Source organism: Orbicella faveolata, unplaced genomic scaffold (assembly GCF_042242905.1).
Source record: "Orbicella faveolata isolate gen_17 unplaced genomic scaffold, um_ofav_v1 contig_13, whole genome shotgun sequence".
NCBI classification, from domain to species: Eukaryota; Metazoa; Cnidaria; class Anthozoa; order Scleractinia; family Merulinidae; genus Orbicella; species Orbicella faveolata.
In genome coordinates this window covers 20,010,630-20,031,154 of record NW_028301540.1, presented here as the reverse complement: position 1 = coordinate 20,031,154, position 20,525 = coordinate 20,010,630, and the positions used below count along the sequence as shown (strand labels likewise).

Sequence of the window (20,525 nt, the reverse complement as noted above, 5' to 3'; positions counted from 1 at the left end):
CAGAGATTAAGTCTTTCCGGTGCTCGGATTTCACGTCCCGCGCGAGATTTTCTTGGTCCTTTCTCAGCTTCTGTTAAGGTGGGACATTGTGGGTTGGCGTTTGAGGGCTGTGTAATCAAATTGTCACTCGATGGGTTAATTGCTGAATTGCCTGCTGTGGTGGACTCTCGTGGATTGGCACTTGAAGATTGTGCAGTCATACTTCCTTGAGGAATGCAACTCGACAAGTTGTTTGCTAAGTTGTTGGAAGCATTATTTGGTCTAAGATGGATTCTATTTCTTCGTAGTTGAGCACCAGTTCCAGTTTCTATAAGATACGAGCGAGGCGTCTCTCCCTGATCTATGACTCTAGCAGGATTCCATGTGTTTCTCACAGGGTCTTGTACATAGATGGCTTGGTCCCTGTGTAGTTCAGGGAGTTCTTTGGTGTGCCTGTTGTAATAGTAGCATTGGTTGTCTTGTCTCGCTTTAAGCCAATTTCTAACTTCTTCTTGGTTCTTTGATGGCTGGATCTTACCAGGAAGTGTGGATTTGAATACTCGGCCATTCAGTAATTCAGCCGGTGATGGTATATTGGAACTCAGGGGCGTTGTTCGTAGAGCCAACAGGGCTAGATCTATGTCTTCTTTTGTTTCTCTGCATTTTAGGATCGTCTTCTTAACTGTTTGGACTTGGCATTTAACGAATCCATGGCCACATGGGTAATGGGGAGATGATGTCACAATTGCAAAAACCTATTGCCTTGCCAGCTGTTGGAACTCGCCGGATGTAAACTGTGTACCGTTGTTGCATTGAAGAGATTCTGGGATTCCATTTTCTGCGAATAGCATTTTCATCTCATTAACAACGGCTCCGGTTGTGAGGTTGTGAAGCTTCTTGACAAATGGGAACTTGGAATAGTAGTCGACAACTATGAGGAACCACGACTGTTGGACATAGAACAGGTCTGTGCTCAATGTTTGCCACGGTCTTGAAGGGATCTCTGATGGTATCATAGGCTCCTTTTGTTGAGAATTGTGGTACTTCTGGCAAACGCAACATGAATTTACAAGGCTTTCTATTTCTTTGTATACGCTTGGCCAATAAACACAGGATTTTGCTCGTAGTTTGCATTTTTCTATACCAAAGTGCCCTCCGTGGATTTGCTGCAAGATGTTGCCTCTCTAGGATTCAGGTACTATAACACGGCTTCCAAGAAGTATCAGCCCATCTTCTACTGATATGTCATCTCGTAGGGGCCAGTACAGTTTTAGCGCCAGAACAATTTTCTTCCCACTATCAGGCCAACCTTGTATAACCTGACGGGATAGAAGCTGCAGGGTTTCATCTTTTGCAGTTTCCTCTTTGAACTCTTCCAGTTTAGCTGGGGTGATTCTGATTAGGTGGTGAACTTTCACATTCACGTCTGATACTTCAAATTCATCCAACGGCAAAAGGCATGACAGGGCATCGGCTGTAACCATTTCTCTTCCTGGAGGATATTTAATAACGCAGTCGTAGGGTTGTAGACGCAATAGCATTCTTTGAAGGCGTGGAGGTGCTTGCATCAGGTTCTTCTTATGGATCTGTTCTAGGGGGCGATGGTCTGTTTTAACCACAAACGATCTTCCATAGAGGTACGAATGGAATTTTTCGCAGCCATAGACCACGGCTAATAGTTCCCGTTCGATATTAGCATATCTGGTCTCCGCAGGCGTAAGTGATTTCGATGCAAAGGCTATTGGCTTGTTGTTTTGGAAGAGAGCTGCGCCCAAGCCCTTAATTGATGCGTCAACGTGAAGGACAACTGGTTCATTTCTGTCATAGTACGCCAGGGTCGTTGTGGTACATATCAGTGACCTCACCTTCTCAAAGGCTTTCGAATGTGATGAATTCCATATAGAGTCAACGTTCTCCTTTAAGAGGTTTCTTAAGGGGCAGTGTGGTCAGCTAGATTGGGGATGAATGAGCTCATGTAAGTTGCCATCCCCAAAAAGGTGTGAAGCTCCTTCTTGTCTTTGGGCGGTTCTAAATTTTCTATGGCTCTGCCATCTGGTGTGTAAAGCATACCAAAGAAATTGCACTCCTTTGTTTTGATAATGCACTTCTCGTCATTGAGCTTGATGCCAGCCTTTCTGGTACGTTCCATGGTTTCGTGTAGGTGTAAGTCATGCTCTTGGTCGTTCTTTCCATAGACTGTGACATCATCTGCAATGCCAATGGCTCCCTGGCAATCACAATACGTCTCATGAATCTTGAATTGGAAGATATTTTGACTCATTCGTAGGCCAAACGGCATCCTGAGGAAACGGTATCGACCAAATGGTGTATTAAAGGTTGTCAGATACGAGGATTCCTCATCTAGTTTGACATTCCAATAGCCATTGCGAGCGTCGAGCTTGCTAAAAAGCTTTGCTCCTGCTAATTTGGGTGTGATTTCCTCTAGAGTGGGTATGGGATGATGTTCTCTTTTGATCGCCTTATTCAGGTCTTTAGGATCGAGGCATAAACGGAGTCGCCCATTTTCTTTTTCTCTAATAACCAGAGAGTTAACCCAATCTGTAGGTTGCATTACTTTTGTAATGATATCTTGACTCTCCATCTCACATAATTCGCCTTGTAATTTATCATTCAACTCTATGGGCACTTTGCAGGGTGCATGGACCACTGGTGATACTTCAGGATCCAGTGTGATGTGATACGTATAGTCGTCAAAACATCCAACTGTGCCATTGAAACATTCTGGGTACATCTCCATCAGCTCTTGTTTACTTGTGATTGACGGCCGCTCTTCCATTGGTACATGACTTCCAATGTAACTCGAGCTTTTCTTGGAAGTACCCGAAATTTGAGCTGGGGCATTGAAACTGCTAGTTAAATCAGCCTGGTCTAATTGATTTGTTCTTAGTGTACAGTGTAGGGTGACCAGTTTTAGTGCAGTGCACGCTTTTAGACCAAGAATAGCTGGCCCTAAAGTGTCTGTGACATAGAAAATGCAGTTAATCTTCTTCTCGTTGTACTTACAAGGGATGTTTATAGTGCCAAGCTGCTTGATTACAGAGCCACCATATGCTGAAAGGACGGCTTCATTCTTTTTCAGTGCTTCTGGTTTGGGGTTTCCTTCGTCGTCAAACTTCTCTGGGGCGATTATGCGAAGTAGCCTGATAGGCAAAACATTGCTCTGTGCACCTGTGTCTACCTTGCACTGGAGATTAATTTTCCGCTTTTCTGGCTGAGTTATCTCAAGTGTTGCAAAGACTTCATCGCGTGTGTCATTTGTCGAATGTTGCGTGTCTTCTATGGTGTTAAGCTCAATGGTACTGATTGTGAGAATTTCATCATTTTCCTCGTCGCCCCTTTCCTCAATCGTGTGAATAACTTTTTTGAAGGCCGGTTTCCTTCCTTGCTGCTGGATCGGCAGACAGATTGCCAATGATTAGCTTTGCCGCATTTTCGACATAATGTACTGTAGGCTGGACATTTGTTCCTCAGGTGTTGTTTTCCACAGTTGTTACAGGATTCCCTTTCTTGTTCCTTATAAATGGCATCTATACTTCTACCCTCTTGTTGGCTTTCGCTACTTCCTGCCAGTGTCTTCATGTGTTTACTTGTCGCTTCGTAGCTTCTTGCAGTCTCAATAGCAGCTGCAAGGGTCAATGATTTGTCTCGGCTTATGAGAGACTTCTGGACATCGGGATTTCTTGACCCCCAAATGAGCGGATCCAAAACTCTGTCTTCGACTTCGGCGTTGTCGCGAAATTGACATTTTGCTGCTAGATTTTTTAATCTTGAGATAAAATCATCCACTGGCTCACCTTGTTCTTGTCGCATTCCTTGTAGTGTGTATCTGTGAATTCGATGACTCGTCTTCAGTTCCAATTGATTCTAGAACCGTTCGAAAATAATGGCAGGCTTTTTTCTGTCTTCCTCCTTTGTGAATGTCCAACTGTTGTATAAATCCAGGCCTTTTTACCCGACCAGAGTAAAATATAGCTCACTTTTTCTTCGTCATTGGCATCTTTGAGAACGCTTGAGAACATAAGTTGACATTTTTGTTTGAATCTTGTGAATGCAGTTATCGGATCAGGAGTGTCCCAGTTCATCTGTGGCAACGCAAAAGACATTGCTGTTGCCATAATTCGCTTCTGCTGGCCTCTCTTGATTTAACTCTAGAAATTATTCTTGTAAAACGCTGCCACCATGTGGTGTGTTGTCGAATAGGTTTATTCTGCTTGTTCATACACACCGCGTGGATGTGTGTGCTTTCTAGATTTTCATAATGTGCTATCCTACTTAAATATGTGTACACAAAATATAATATACAATAGGTGCTAATTCTCATGTGCCAATAAGTTACAGTAGCAGTCTACAAAAACTTCTACAACAATACGAGGTTCATAAAACGGGTGCCAGTTGCATGTGGTAGGTGTTTTTCTATAACATCGAACAACCGAGATGAGTAAATAACATATAGTAGTGGTCATAAACAAGTATCTGGAAAGTGCTCCACTGATGAATATCTGTAGACTTCTATTAGGCAAATATGATTTGAATCAGTTCAGGACTGTCCCCTGTAGCCCTACTTTGTTTTGCAGTGTAGCACTTATTGTTGAGGTAGAAAACTGAAATTGTTTGTGAAACAATATGCTAAAAATGTGCATTATATTAATACTTTTTAGAGCCAGACTAATAAAGTCACACATATGTATTCCGTTAAATGTTTGTTTGCAAGCAAGTTTTCTGCATACTGACAATGGTAACCATGATCTTTCAGTTACAGTAACTGTTGGGTCTTCAACTGACAGTTTATAAATGCAGGTTGTAATTTTAACCTTACAATAGAAACTTCCAAAACAGGAAAAAAAAACCTTAGGTGTATTTGGGCCTTCTTGGAATATTTCTTCAACTTGCCAAGGATGGTGAAGTCTTATTTTCCCTTAACACTGTTTCTTTACACTCATGGCATTCTGTAAACTGACAGTGGTCATTATAATTTAGTAATTTTCCCCAACGGTTACCTTCAACTAACAGTTTTTAATATGCAGATTACAAACTTCCAAACCAGCTCCGTTGTTATAAACCCGACAACATTGCCTGTGGTTGATCTAATGTGACCATGTAGCCATGTTGAACAACTTTTGATAAGAGATTGTTTTGTGGTATGTATTGCTAATTTGGCAGGTCATAATTATGGCAGTTTTTGTTCGAGCGAGCTTCAAAAGTCTTGACATTGGAGTTCAAAAAAGTGTTTTGGTGAGACTACAGTATCTTAGCTGCTATGATTGATGTGTGTGTTTTACGTTGATTGCGCATAGTAATAAAGAAATGATTCACAGTAAATGGTTTGAACCCAGGAGTGTCAGTAGTTCGTATAGTGTGATCGTCCAGGTGAGTGTAGTTCTGAAAAGAACTGTTGTTGGTGACTGACGTTTCAACAACCTGAGCGGAAGTCCTCTTTAGAGTCAAGTGAATAGTGTTTGTCAGTCGATGATGTTATAAGTCTGGTCCGTTGAACGTGATTGGTCAGTATAGCCATGATGGTATTGGCTGAAAGACTCGTGTAAAGTTTGTCATCAGTCATTGGTGGGTTTCGATCCGTCTATTGTTAGTCAAGTAGGTCGGTTTTTGGTCCGTGTATTGTTAAGTCGGTCTGTTAGAAGTCTGTTTGTCAGTTTCGTTTCTGTCGTGGATAAGTCGTTTTAATCGTAGTTTGTAACAATCACATTGCTGTACATCATCAACTGACAAACCACAACATTGACTGGGACTCTGCTCAGTGCTTAACCTACAGTACAAACTATTTTCAACGACTGACTCTGGAAAACTGGTACACTAACTTAGAACAAACGCCTCTTAACAGATGTCAACAACTACTGGCGCCTTACAAACGCCTTACAAGAAATGATTACTTACCAATACAAAAGCAAATATGCATTTAACCAATATGGGTGGTAGAGTGTGTTAAAAAAATAATAAACTTTAAAGGTCCCCTAGGTGCAAACATTTCAGCTTCTCAATCCAAGTTGCCAATTTTAGAAGTTCAGAAATAGTGATTTGATTTTTATTTATCTATTCTTTCCTTTGCACAGTTTGTATACCTGAGCTTCCTAAGGGTCAATATTGACTTACTATGGGGAGAGGGGGAGCATGTGAAATTATTTCCGTTCGCTGCCTACAACTTTAGGTTTTACTTTTCTTCAGGGCATGTTACTGTTGATGGTATGATATCAAGTTAATTCTAAGTTTATTTCTTGTTTTTAAAAATGTGCTTATTGTTGTTATCAAGGAGTGGTTACTTTTGTAGGCGAGGGTCAAAACTTAATTCTATGCGTTATAGAAAGAAAACAAATGTACCCAGGTGCTAATGGAGTTATCAAGGAGTGGTTACATTTGTAGGCGAGGGTCAAAACTTAATTCTACGTGGTATAGAAAGAAAACAAATGAACCGAGGTGCTAATTGAGAAATTTTGTTTCAGGTGACTGTGAAATGCAAATGTGGGAGACGTTCTGAAAACTTTCCATGCCTTCAAGGTGGTGAAAGAGTGGCTGTTGCTCAAGCATATCAGCGGTAAGGCTTCATAACAAAATAGTAGCACAGAGTAAAGGTGCTGTTACTTGAAGGCTACTGTTGATGTTTATTACTAAGAAACAGTGGTGAATCATGGCACTGCACTATACCACATACAAAATTTGCTGACAAACAATTCAGGGAATGGTAAAATGAGATTATCAATAATCAGAGTTAACTAGGAGATCTGCTGTTGGTCGGCAGATGATTGCTGCGGGTAAGGGTAGTTGTGCCATTACTGTGCAGTTTTGCCCTCGTAGTCTCGCTCTGCGTAGCTTTGTCGCTTTGCGTTTGGTTTGCCAAATTTACACCACTTTTTCACTGGTTTATTCATCTGCTGCTTGTTCTAGAGTGCTCTGGTGTTATCGTTCAGCGTTTCTTTCAGTCCTTTGCATTCTCTTCGGCCGTCATGCCTCCTTGACATACCAGAAATAGCTTGGAGAGCTCTTTGCCGGCAGTGTCTTTGGCTCCAGCATTCACCGTTTCAGTCACGACTAATGCCTTTTCGAGATCTGTGCAAGCATCTGGTACTCTGTCTAATGCTAGCTATCGTACACGTCGTTATCTGCCACAGTCAGTGCCCCTTCAGTTTCTCAAGGCCTTCCCACCATTACCGCTCAAGATTCTTCCCTTGCTACTCGTCCTGCACAATTAGACGCATGTGGCTTGCATCAGCCTTGGTCCTCATCGATTGTATCAGGTTTTCAGCCTTCGGTTCCTACTGGGTTTCTGCTGTCGAATTCTTCAACCAGTACTCCACCAGTAGCAGTGGCTACACAAGTGAACGTACTGACAGGTATGTTGTCGTCTCTTGTTGTCCCATCTTTCGTTCCTGCATTTTCCTCGGCTACCTTGAGTTCCATAGCACCTTGCTCTTTGGCGGTTTACAGCCTACAGGCTACAGTTAATTCTGCTCTAGCTTCCCAACCAATTGTAGGTCATATGGCGGTTCCTTTGCTGACAGCCTTACCTCTCCAACAGCCATTTGTGGTCAGCCCCGGCTACTCACCAGTGCCTTTCAAGGTTGTTTCTCAAATGAATGCGGGAAAAATCGTGAATGTGGAAGATTTATTATCAGAAAACGTTACCATTACCTAGCAAGAACCGCAACTTTGGCTCTTTTGGCATTAGAAAAACTTTGGTGGCTTGGCACTCCTCTGCTACCACGCATGCTGACAATAATTCTAAGCCAATTCCAAACCAGTATAGTATTCTTTTTAAACAATGGCCACCTAATTTACACATTTTTAGTTTGCTTTTGTTCTTCTTATTATTTTTATCTCGCGTTTTTTGCATATATTTTATCCTTTTACATTCCACTTTTATCCGTCAAAGGCTGTAGCTCAACAGCTGAAAGCTCGTGTTCTTTTTGAAATTTTTTAGCCAGCGAACATTTTTGTCATAGTTTTTAATTATGTCTCATCCTGGCTGCACTTCAATCTTTAATTATTAAGATGGTTTCTAAATTTGGACTAGGTGCCCTTATGGCTAAATTTAACAGTGAGTCTGCGTACTTGAATATCGATATTCATCTGTTGGACCGCCACCTATTGGGCCTGAAGTAGCGCAATGCTTATTACATAGATCTCACCTTACCATTTGGGCTTCACTCAGCTCCAGCAATATTCAACTCAGTTGCAGAATTGGTCAAGTGGATTTTGGTCCAGAACTATGGCATTGAGGGCTTGTTGCATTAGTTAGATGATTTCATCATGGCAGCTCCAGCAAACTCTGTGGTCTGTGCCTCCAACCTTCAAGTAGCTGTAGTAGTGTTTGCCAGGCTGGGTCTTCCTTAGCATCCTCAGAAATGTTTGGGTCCACTCCAGTCACCCCAAAACGCAGACCATGCAGACTGCAGAATGCAGACCGCAGACCATGCAGACTGTGCAGATGGAGTACTTTTTTTTCTTATCCTTGTTTTTGCATTTACTTTTGACTAACATATTTTTTGGTTCTGTTCAATTATATATTGGAGTGTTTGTTATCCACAGGCCGCGCAAACTCAGTGGTATGTGACTGTTGATGTGTTATAGATTTTACAAGGAAAAGTTCCTTTAGTCCTAAGTATGCTTATGTAAAGCTATTTTAAAATGTAGAAATAAACTTCATATAATGTCGCATGTAACATGTGCATTTTCTACTCTTGGTGTACAAAATGTACTTCCAAATGGCTGTTGGAGTGTGATTGCAATCATACCAAAAAAGCCTAGTGCATGGAAAGATCGATCACAGAAAACCAAATAGCATTTGAATTTTTAATTGCATTTTAATTTATCTGTTCTTATGGCAGTTGTTTTTATGGCAATTTAGACTACGAGTAGTCTCTCTTTCACTTAGTCCATCGTGCGTGACGCATAAGAAAACCTCAAAGAAAAATTTCATGCGAGCATGTTTTTCCTCAAGGTTTGCTTATGGTCATGTTCAACTAAGCGAAAGAGGAAATCAAATACTCCTAGTCTAAAGGCGATTCTGTGCTTTGTGAAGCAAAAGTGATTTGTGGGACAAGGTCACTTAGAGTCACTGTCATAGCTTTGTTTTATGAATCAGTTAAAAGGAGAACGAAGACTAAAAAAATCGAAAAAAAAACACAACAACAATAACAACAAATTGGACAAAATTAATAAAACCACAAACCCATCAAAAATTGACGCAATTTGCACCCAGAATGTATGGAAGTTAATTTTTATGCTTGATTTTAGTATATTTAGGACCAGTAAAGGGGATTTCCCATAGAAAGTCTATTAAACGTGTGAATCAACAGTCAGATGTTGAGTTTGTGCCGCTTGTGGATAAATAACAAACATTAGGACATATTGAACACTATTTTGTCACTAGCAACGAAAAAAGTAAGTCAAGTGTTAGAAAAAAAGTACTCAGTCTGCATGGTCTGCATGGTCTGCACAGTCTGGAGTCCACAGTCTGCAGTCTGCATGGTCTGCGTTTTGGGGTGACCGGGTTCAGCCTCCTGCATGGTGGTCCTGGGAATTTAGTTAGATACAGCAGCTCAGATTGCACTCTTTCCAACTGATAAGTTTTCTGCTTTGCAAGAAACTCTCTCCCATTGGTCAACCCACAAATGCTGTACTAAAAAAGATCTTTAATCATTGATTGGTCGGTTGCATCATCCCTGCATGGTGGTTTGGCCAGGTCACACCTTTCTTCGCCAGATGACTTATTTATTGTCCTATTTGCACAATGATTCTCATCCAATACATCTTGTCTTGCTTCAATTTTCAGGCCTTTCATTCCTAAGCGCCACATGCCAAGTTTCCAGTTCTCATCCCTCATCAGCTCTTAGCTCAGCTTTCATAGTAATCTAGAAGCTTGCTGCCTTTTGTTCATGTACCAAGTTCTTGCTGCTTCAATGCACAGCACCTATTCTGGTGCTCAGGAAAAGTTTGTAAATTTCTGTGTCATGACTGGACATCTGAGCCTCTATGGTTCTCCATGCCCAGCCTCTGAATGGACCCTTTGGCTTCTTGCCACATACCTGGCCGACTCCCAGCGACACTCTTCTATTAAAGTGTTCCTATTTATAGTGCGGTCTCTTGATGTCAATCAAGGATTCCCTGAGAGCTGCCCTCTGCTTCATAGAGCTGTTAGAGGAATCAAGCATTCCCAGGGTGCCTTACTTTCCAAGCCACGCCTACCAGTTTCAAGTAACATTCTTTGCATTATTTACTCCGCCCTTGATCTCAATTCTTTTGACGATGTTATGTCCTGGGCCGCCTGTCTATTGGCTTATTTTGCTTTTTTGCGGTCTGCCGAGTTCACTGTCCCCAGCTTATCAGCCTTCCACCCGAGCCTCCATTTGTCGATGTCTGATGTTTCTGTAGACGTTCTTCTCGATCCATCTTGCCTTCAAGTTTTTATCAAAGCTTTCAAAACCAACCCCTTTCAAAAAGGGTGTAACGTTTTTATTGGACTGGGCTCGCTGCCTTTGTGCACTGTCCAAGCTGTTGTCTCTTACTTGGGGCACCGTGGTCACCATCCTCGCCCTTTGTTCCTTTTAGAAAATGGTCGACTGCTAACTCGCTCACTGGTCACAGACAGGTTAAGAGCCATTCTCCTTTCTGTGATTTTTCCAGTCACAGTTTCCAACTTGGGGCAGCCACTTCCGCAGCGAGGGCTGGTGTTCCAGATCACCTGATCCAGTTCCAGGGCTGGTGGAAAAGTGTTGCTTACAAACAATATATTAGAACCCCACCTGATCTTATAACTCGCACAGCCAAATCATTGGTGGAATAGCTTGGTGAGTGCCATTTAATTTAGTTGCTCTGCAAATTTTTTGTTTCTTGCTTCCAGTAGCATATTTGCTTGTTGGTTGGTAGCCTGGTTTTGTTTTTTGTTGTCTGTTTTTCCTGTAGGTTGTTGTTGTTGTTTGTTTGTTTTTGTTTTGTGCCTGCTTGTTTTTCAACAGGGTGCATTTTTTGTTTGGCTGGTGCCCATTGCCCTCCTGCTGGTTAGCATTCTCTAGCAGCCTTGTCTTGCTTGGAGGGGTTGCCTCCCCTCAGTTATGTACTTGGAGATTCATTGTTTGGAGGGTTGGCCCCCACAACTGCTTCCCATTGGGTGTTCCTTTCTCCAAGCACCTACATCTGTCTTGGAGTTCCTTTATTTTTGGATGTTACCCATGGGAGGTTGCCATGGTTACCCCCTTTATTTGCATTTTGCCCACACTCGCTTGCTCATTACCTGCTTTGCTGTCAATTGGCACCTACCCTCCATTTTGAATATTGCTTATTGACAAGTTAAATGAGATTATCAATAATCAGATTTAACTGGGAGATCTGCTCTTGGCCAGTGGATGATCACTGTGGGCATTTGTAGTGGTGCCATTGCTGTGCAGTTTTGCCTCGTGGTCTTGCTCTGCATAGCTTTGTTGCTTTGCCTTTGGTTTGCCCCCTCCCACCCACCTCTTGGTTCATGGTGGGCCCTTGTGTCCAGGTACATTGTAAGTATACTTATTCTCCACTGATAATTCAGTGTGACAGGTGCCAGGCGAAGGTGACCCATGGGAGGTTGCCATTGTTAGGCCCTTTATTTGCATTTTGCCCACACTCGCTTGCTCATTGGCTGCTTTGCTGTCAGTTGGCACCTACCCTCCATTTTGAATATTGCTTTTCGACAATAATAATAATACTTTATTTATATAGCGCTCTTTCTATCGCTATCCAATAGCACTTTGCAATGAGTTTAAAAAATATATCACCAATAAAAATTAATTTAAGACAAGTTAATGGTGGATTAAAAGGTTGTCGAACAGTGAGACAAATATCTTTTTGTGAGCCTCAGAATTCAGGCTTTCCAGAGATCTTGCCCAGAAAGGACTCTGCATTCTGGATTCTGGAAGAAACAAAATCTTGGTAGTGTTCCTGGCAAGAGCTACGTAATTCTTCTCAAGAAAATTCTATCATAGAAATTTCTGCCAAGAAGTTTTATACTTTTGTGGTCCCAATGCCAAAGCTATTAAGAAGAAACTGGAAATGTTTTAATTTGCAGTCTTGCAAGATTGGTGGCAAAGGACAATCAAAAGCTAAGCAAATTGGCAGCCATCTCAAAGACATTCATTCCTCACCACCACAGTGTGTAGCGGCCTCTGATGCAGAGTTTTCCTGTGATGAATCCCTCAGTTCCTTGGGGGATGTTAATTACTTTGAATTAGAAAACAAGGGTCAAAAATTAAGACAAGGGTTAGCACAATTTTCCAAGCAGATTAATGGCATTAGTGCGGCTAGGAGCAATCCCACTAACAAAGTTGAGACCCTACAGGCAGAAAACTTGTCCTTGGGTTTGAAACTGAAATCCATTGAATTCCCTGCGACCAAGTCTCATAGGTGGAATGGCCATTAGTATTGGGTAGTCTTCTAAGCAACAAACCACAGATTGTCTTTGAGCAAGAGCTGACACCCGACTATCTATGTTTATGTTTTAGTCTTGCCACAGAGTCACTAGCTAACAAGATGAAGGATATGCAATCTGGGCAGTCTGTAGACATCAGCAGCATTATGAAAGTGGATGACAAGAAGTCTAGACTGTGAGTGGGCTTACCCATTATGGGAAGAAGTCTTTTCCTAAACTGAGTTTTTTGCATGCATTATTTCTCCAAAACGGAGCACAAATCGACCAAAACAATTACGGAATGATGCTTTTCATGTCAAAACAAGTCAGTCTGCCAAGAATTAGCTCGATCCTGAAAAAATTAAAATCAGCCCAAAAAGCAATGTATGCCCTTTTTGCACAAAACCCCTCAATTGAAAATAAAAACCTCTGTATTGGCCTTAGTCTTGCTAATCTCAGGGAGGAGGGAGGGCTGGCTACTTTTAAGGTGTGTTGCTACTTTTCAGATTTATTACCAGCCACAATTGTGGACATAAGTTTTGTGGGTTCGTTACTTCTGGAATTTTACTGTGCGGTAATGATTGCTTTAGGCAACTGTTTTGCTATCCAGAGCCACTGTGAGTGAAAGTGCGATCACCTAAAGCATGACGTTTTTCAATGCACCTCATCTGATTCTGTATTAAAATTTGAAACATTAATTATATACAGGTGATAACATTCAATGAAAATCTACATTCACTTAAGGTGGCTCGATCGGATTTTTGAGTAATGATACTGTTCAACTTTGAACCACTAGAGCGCCACCTCAATCAATCCGACAGAAAATCAAACATTACTGGTGTACTAGAGAAAGACGAAAGTTTCAAATGGGGTACATTTCACCAGGATCTGAGTTACCAATAGGAAAATGATGCCATACCTCATTTTACATAAGACCGAATAACTTGGCAACAGGGATTATTTTGGAAATGTTATGTTGGGATCTCGGACTTGACACAGTTGTCTTATGGCAAATTTTAAAAGAATCTATAAGAGTGTTTTCGAGTGAAGTTTTAAGGTGTCAAAATACAACAAAAACGGAGCTGTTTTAAAATGTTATTCAAACTTTGTCCAGAAAACGTAACTAAATGGTATTCTGGTCTTAAATGAATTTTATAACATCTAATTACCTGTAGTGAAAATCTCAGAAAAATCACTCCGTTTGACTTTCAGAAACATTGGCTGGAATATCAATTGGTGAGAGGTGTTATTTTGCTTTGTATCAAAAATTGCCCCTGCAGTTATTATCTTGGGCGGGAATTAAAAAGTACTCGATGAATTTTCTTTAGACTTGGCCCTCAATGAGATTAATCCATACTCAATGCAATCGCAGAGTTTCAAATTATTAGAAACATTTTAAGGCTGCTAATTTTCAGCCTCAACTGAGGAAAATATTTCGCTGATTTTCACTCATGTTTGTTGTCTTCATTATAATTTTCTTTTGTCTTGAATCACCATGCTATCGTACATTTCTGTATATCATGAATTCATAAAACATACAATTGCTTTCTGGCAATTTTCCAGAGCATACTAAAATATCCCAAGTTAGCACTACAATAACAATAAAATATATCTCTTGTTTATGTTTATGCTAAACATAAACAAGACATCCAGCATAGTGATTACCCTAGATGTACGGTAACATGTTAACCTGAGATGAGTGAAAGTGTGACATATATTTTCTATATAGATATATAGTTAGCATGCTTCAGGAAAATCGCCAAAAAAATATCAAATCCGAGATCCCAACGTCATATTTCAAAAATAATCCCTGATGCCAAGTTATTCAGTCTTATGTAAAATGAGGTGTGGCATCATTTCATTGCTATGGTAACTCAGATTCTGGTGAAATGTGCCCCATTTGAAACTTTCATCTTTCACTAGTACACTGGTAGCATTTGATTTTCTGTCAGATTGATCATGGTGGTGCTCTAGTCGCTCAAAGTTGAACGGTATTGTTACTCAACAATCTGATTGAGCCACCTTAATATGTACATACACATACCATACATGTGTGCCATTAGAGAGATTTACCAGAGAAATTAATGATAACTATTTTCTTTCTTAAGCCTGGAATGTAATAGTGACTGTGCAGTCCACGAACGAAACAGGTATTTGTTTGAATATTTATTGACACATACTGCTATACTAACATACTACTACAGTCAAACCTGTATATAACGGTCACCCTTGGGAAATGGCCAGGTGACCGTTATCTACAGGGTGACCACTGTACACAGGTTTCCTTTAAACTCCCCTGGAAGTCAATAAATAGCATTTTTATGTGCAAATAATCACCCAGTTTACGTTTTATTGACAGTAACAAGTAACAGCAACGCAATAAACACGATAAAAAAGGCCAATAAAATGTCCGTGGTGTACTTGTAGGGAGGTACAGTAAAAGTCTACTGAAAGCTAATGAACAACGTTTTCAAGTGGAAAACCACTCATTTTACATTTATTGACAACAATTTGAGTCAAATAAGTACAGTACAGTGTTATAATCAAGGAACTATGACAAAAGTGAAAACGGTGTGGTACGGTTGTGTTGTCACAGTTACAGTAACTATTGTTTGAAAGCGACAACACTTTAATGTTATCTGCTGCAAGCATATGTTGGACGTAGGTGATCACATATATTAGTAGTTGTGTTTAGTACAAATATTTGTATTTCTGTGAGACTCCTGCCTTGGTGGCCACATCCCTTATATACAGGTGACCGCTATATGCAGGTCAACTTAACAGTAAATATAAGGGAAGATTTTTGGGAAGTTGGTCAGTGAACGTCATACACATGGTGACCGCTGTACACAGGGCTGTTATATACAGGTTTGACTGTATTGTGTGTGAAAGTATTAAGAGCCACCCTCTAATTATCAACTGTGGTCATTTGGACGAGAAAAAATCAAATTCCTCAAACTTTCTCAGATGAATGGTCTACATAAGTGATTCACAAAAATATAACTTTCAGTTCAATTCGATCGGTATTTTAACCCTGGGGCGACCATGTTGGTTTTGCCCCTCTGAGAGGGCTTTTGGTGGCCATTTTAGGGCACATTTTTAACAATTTGCCACGCAAAGAAAACATTATAAATCCGGATAAAAATCCTTTATTTGAGACAAGCAAATGTTTTCTTGTTACGTTGAGAGGCTGTTTTGGCAGTTTCACCAACATCTGATTTTTGTACAGAATTTTAAATTTCTTTCCTTTCAAACTATTCATGAAGCGCCATAAAAAAGGCAAAATTTAAATTTAAATTTAAGTACATCACTTGAGATCCCAAAACTACCCTCCACTCAAAGAGCAATGTCTCCCCTGTAAAAATATGCAATACAAGTTTGGGCAGCTGAAACCGTAAAATGTTTGAAGAAGAAGTTTAAGCTGTACTTTTGTCAACAAAGACCGCCGTCCTAATTAGCATAATGACATGAAAATAACGATACACGAAGAAAATGATACATTCCACTTACCTCGCGACATGTCGACAACTGGGTGTACCACAATACCTCATGTTATATTATCAGTAGGTTTCAGCCCCCAGCTGCATTTTCGATGATTAACACTGTACAAAATCACTCTGAGACATCACAATAGTAAAGCAGATTTCAACTCTCCAAAGCCCGCGTCATAACATCTATCAATATCAATATTATTGTCTTTTGTCTCGTAAGCCGCCATTTACAAGAAGTTTAACAATTTGCTGAGATCCTAACTGACCCAAAAGTCTGTTAGCAACCTTTAAAATCCTCCTCCTCATCAGTAACTCGTTTAAGGTCAGTTCTGTTTCGATCTGTTGAGCACCCGCCATTATTCCACAGGTTACGTTACATTTGACAAGTGCACATTCCAATGGGTAAGGGTAGGGTGGGTAGGAAGTGAAAATGTAACCGGTTTTAAAGCCATTTTACGCATTTTAGTGGACATTTCAGTGGCTAAACCGTGGCCGGAATGATTTGAATATGAGTTTCTGCTTGGAAATTTGAGTCATTTTCTACACTCGTTGCCCTAGTACCCTGAATAAATAGATAAAGACGGGGCTAGAGAAATAAACAGAGAATTAAAAGTGTTCCGAATTCTGTACCGTTAAACAAATTTCTCTGTGTTTTTGCAAAGAGATCAAGGCACAACACCCCACACTATATATGTGAACAACTATCCTAAGCTCATTGACAGCCATTAGTTTTTGTGGAGAGTTTTAATTTACAGGTACTACAAATAAAATGGGGATAGAATTCCAATAAAAAGCCTCTCACTGGTTTTTTTGTTCAGCCTTATACTTGTGTCTTTCACTGCCGGAAATGCCATCAAATGCTGCTGAAAGGTAACAGACTGACAAGCAGTGCACAAGAAGTAATGGTAAGCGACGTTTTATTGAAACTCCTAGTATTTTCTAAGCTGTTTCCCTTTTGCATCAGACAAGGAAATGCTAAGGTAATTACTGAAGAACCATTATTTTACAGTACGGTTCATGTTGACTTGTTCCTGAAAGAGAAAACCTATTTGACTAGGCCAAAGCATGCCATAGCAACAGTCGCGGCATTCACCCGGTCCTAGCAATTTCTATACTTCCAGTCCCTGCTAAAGAAATTAAACCTAAAGGCTGGGCCCTGAAAGTGGCGAAACTGGCCACTCGTTTCAATAAAAAACAAAAAAACTACCTCAAAGAATAGTTTTTCTTAGGTCAGGAGACAGCCATAAAGTGGAAGCAGTTACTGTATCACAAAAGATGAGGACAGAATTAGGCGGTTCACCTTAGATGAGTTCCTGACTTCTTGCCACGTTCAATCCTTCTTCTCCAGGATGGCTGCAAAGCTCAGAAACAGACAGGAGGAGGTCCTCGAAGAAGACACAACAGCCCGCTGAGAATCAAGCTGCAGATATTCTTACAATTGACAAGTGTCAGTTAACTCATCCAATTGCTTATGACTCATTCAACTTGTGCGCCTTAAATGCATCTATAATGGTTTTAAAAAGCTAAGCGTCAACATGTTTTACTTGATATGCGAGTATTTTGATCTAGATGTTTGCAACATCCCAAGATCGCGTAAAGCGCCCTACATAGAGTTGAAGACTAGTCTTGTGCAGACATGCAGCTGTGCTCCATCACAGAACTGGACGACATTAGCAACAGAGGTGTGTCTTAGGCTCATAAAGAACGGTGTCTGCTAAATATAAACCTGTTTCCGCCAGATTAGGAAAACATGGAAAAAGTAGATCTTAGCTAGGGTTATTGGAATCCACAAAGAAAACTGGGGGTAGCCATTAATTTTTCCGAGCTACTAGCCTTGAGTCTTGAAGAAAACTGCTGACATTAGCATTTTTCAGAAAAAGAGGAAAAGATATTTCTTCACAGATTTTCCTAGAGTTTGCCTTTACATGCAGAAAACTAAACACAATAAACATCTTTAAACACATGGTAAATCGTAACATAAAAATAACTTTTGGAATGTTTTTAAGAACAAAATCGTCGCAAAAGCGCTTTTAGCATCCCTGGACAGCTCTCCTCTGGTTTAGCCAAAATACAGTCTACATAGTTTTTCCTCACAGCCAAAAACTATTCACGTGTTGAATAAGCTTACCACTTTCATTCCAGAACATAAAATGTAGCGGTGACTCCCTGACATGTTTTCAAAAGTTAAATGGGTTGTTACATCCTTTCAAAAACTTTGTTGGTTGCCCGTTACATTTTTTCCTGTGACCTCCCTAGGAAGTCAAACACTGACGTCTCTCGTACTTGTTTGGCATGTGCATAAGCCATCTACAGTTGGATATAATTTCTTTTGTGGGTACAATAACAGCTAGTTTTTCATCTGGAAACCCTTAACAGTTAGTGCTTAGCGATATGCTGCTTTTCTGGTGTTCCTGGTTTTAGTACACGTTCGTAATTTTACTGCGATATTTGTTTCGGCCACAATAGGAATTTTTTTAAGTCGCACGCTTGGTAGCGTAGTTGATTATTCCAAACCAAGCGCTCGCCTGGCTTTTAAACCATGCCTTACATGATGCACCATCCTTAACTGCCTTTTGGTAATTTTCTGAGCCAGTTTCCTTTTCTGATGCAAATGTGAAACAGCTAAAAAAATATAAGGAGTTTCAATAAAACGCCACTTACCATTACTTACAGCGCACTCTTTGTCAGTCTGTTGCCGTCTTTTGGAAAATTTGATAGCACTTCTGGCAGCGAAAGACGCAAGTGTCCCGTTTTATGTAGTCTAAACATGCTCTAGCCCATTAGTTTTCCCCCTAAATCTCGTGTGTCCTGTCACTTTTTTACCCAAATATCCAGTATGGTGAAAACCCCTAATAGGGCCTCATTGATGAACTGGTACACCTTATCAAGAGCCTGATACTGTCTATCGTTTTTTTTTTTTCTCTTTTTATTACAATGCACGTCCCCCCCGCCCCCCTCACCCCACTAAACATAACCTACAAAATACCTCAAATTTCCAAGCAGTAGTTCATATTCAAATCATTCCGTGAAAGCGAGTTACTTGTTTAGCCACTGAAATGTGTAAAATGGCTTTGAAGCTGGTTATCACATTTTTACCTCCTACCCACCTTACCCCTACCCATTGGAATATGCATTTGTTATGTGTAACACAATCTGTGGAATGATGGCGAGTGCACAACAGATTGAAACAGAACTGAGCTTAAACAAGTTCTTGATGAGGAGGAGGATTTTAAAGGTTGCTAACAGACTTTTGGGTCAGTTAGGATCTCAGCAAATTGTTAAACTTCTTGTAAATTGCAGCTTATGAGACAAAAGAAATCTACTTTACCGTTTTGATGTCTCAGAGTGATTTCAAACAGTGTTAATCATCGAAAATGCAGCTGAAACCTACTGATAATATAACATGAGGTATTGTGGAACACCCAGTTGTCGTCATGTCGCGAGGTAAATGGAACATATCATTATTTTCTTGGTGCATTGTTATTATCACATCATTATGCTAATTAGGACAGCGGTCTTTGTTGACAAAAGTACAGCTTAAACTTCTTCTTCTAACATTTTACAGTTTCAACCGCCCCAAAATTTTATTGCATATTTTTACAGGGGAGACATTGCTTTTTAAGTGGAGGGTAGTTTTGGGATCTCAAGTGATGTACTATTGGCGATATTTTCGTTTAAATTTTGCCTTTTTTATGGCGCTTCATGACTAGTTCGAAAGGGAAGAAATTTAAAATTTTGTAAAAAAATCAGATGTTGATGAAACTGCCAAAACAGCCTCTCAACGTAACAAGAAACATTTGCTTGCCTCGAATAAAGGATTTTACCCGGATTTCTAACGTTTTCTTTGTGTGGCAAATTGTTAAATGTGCCCTAAAATGGCCACTGAAAGCCCTCTCAGAGGGGCAAAACCAAGATGGTCACCCCAGGGCTAAAATACTGATCGAATTGAACTGAAAGTTATATTTTTGTGAATCACTTATGTAGAACATTCATCTGAGAAAGTTTGAGGAATTTGATTTTTTCTTGTCCAAATGACCATAGTTGACATTTACTGATGGCAGCTCTTAAAAATTACATTTGAGTTATGTATTGCAGCCCACAGTATAGTATTAACAGAGTTTTATTTTAACTTTTCTTATTTTAGAACAATCTCTAATTTGGATCTTAGGGAAAAAATGTAAAATGCAAGGGATCTTGGGAAGGATGAAAACCCATCATCTCCATCTTGAATTATATATTCTCTCTGGAGACAATTGGGAATCAGAGCAAGCCCCTTTACCCAGGCTTGGTTTCCTGGGATATGCAAATCCTGATTCAAAGATTATTATTAATAAAGGATCACGACACAGGTTAAGTAATATTTCTTAACTTAATGAAAACTGATAACTATATTTTGTTATTCTTGTTTCTTTTTAATAGACGGTTGGCAGAAGCACTTAATATTGAGAATCCTGATCTGTCCCCAGAGGTTACTATACGATTTTCACCATTTCTGCTCGCTGAGGCAAAGTAAGTTATGTTATGATTGTCCTTAAGGACTCTTCTAGATGATGTTGACGTTAGTATTGAGAACTAACTTTCAGAAATGAATTTCTAAGTTGTGCATGTTTAAGAAGTAACTAATTGAGTGACATTTGAGCATTCCT

The 20,525-nt window shown here is 40.1% G+C and overlaps 1 protein-coding gene across 5 annotated transcripts in view; it reads left to right on the top strand.

Annotated features, from left to right (window-relative positions):
- The window catches only part of LOC110053986 (transcriptional repressor NF-X1-like), a 217,835-nt gene that overhangs the window by 115,112 nt on the left and 82,198 nt on the right, over positions 1 to 20,525 (top strand). For all 5 annotated transcript variants that reach the window (XM_089284973.1, XM_089284975.1, XM_089284971.1 and 2 more), the window contains 4 exons: positions 6,456 to 6,547; positions 12,483 to 12,584; positions 14,497 to 14,538; positions 20,299 to 20,388. In XM_089284973.1, the coding sequence (XP_089141099.1) occupies positions 6,456 to 6,547; positions 12,483 to 12,584; positions 14,497 to 14,538; positions 20,299 to 20,388 (326 nt within the window). The remainder of the gene's footprint in view (positions 1 to 6,455; positions 6,548 to 12,482; positions 12,585 to 14,496; positions 14,539 to 20,298; positions 20,389 to 20,525) is intronic.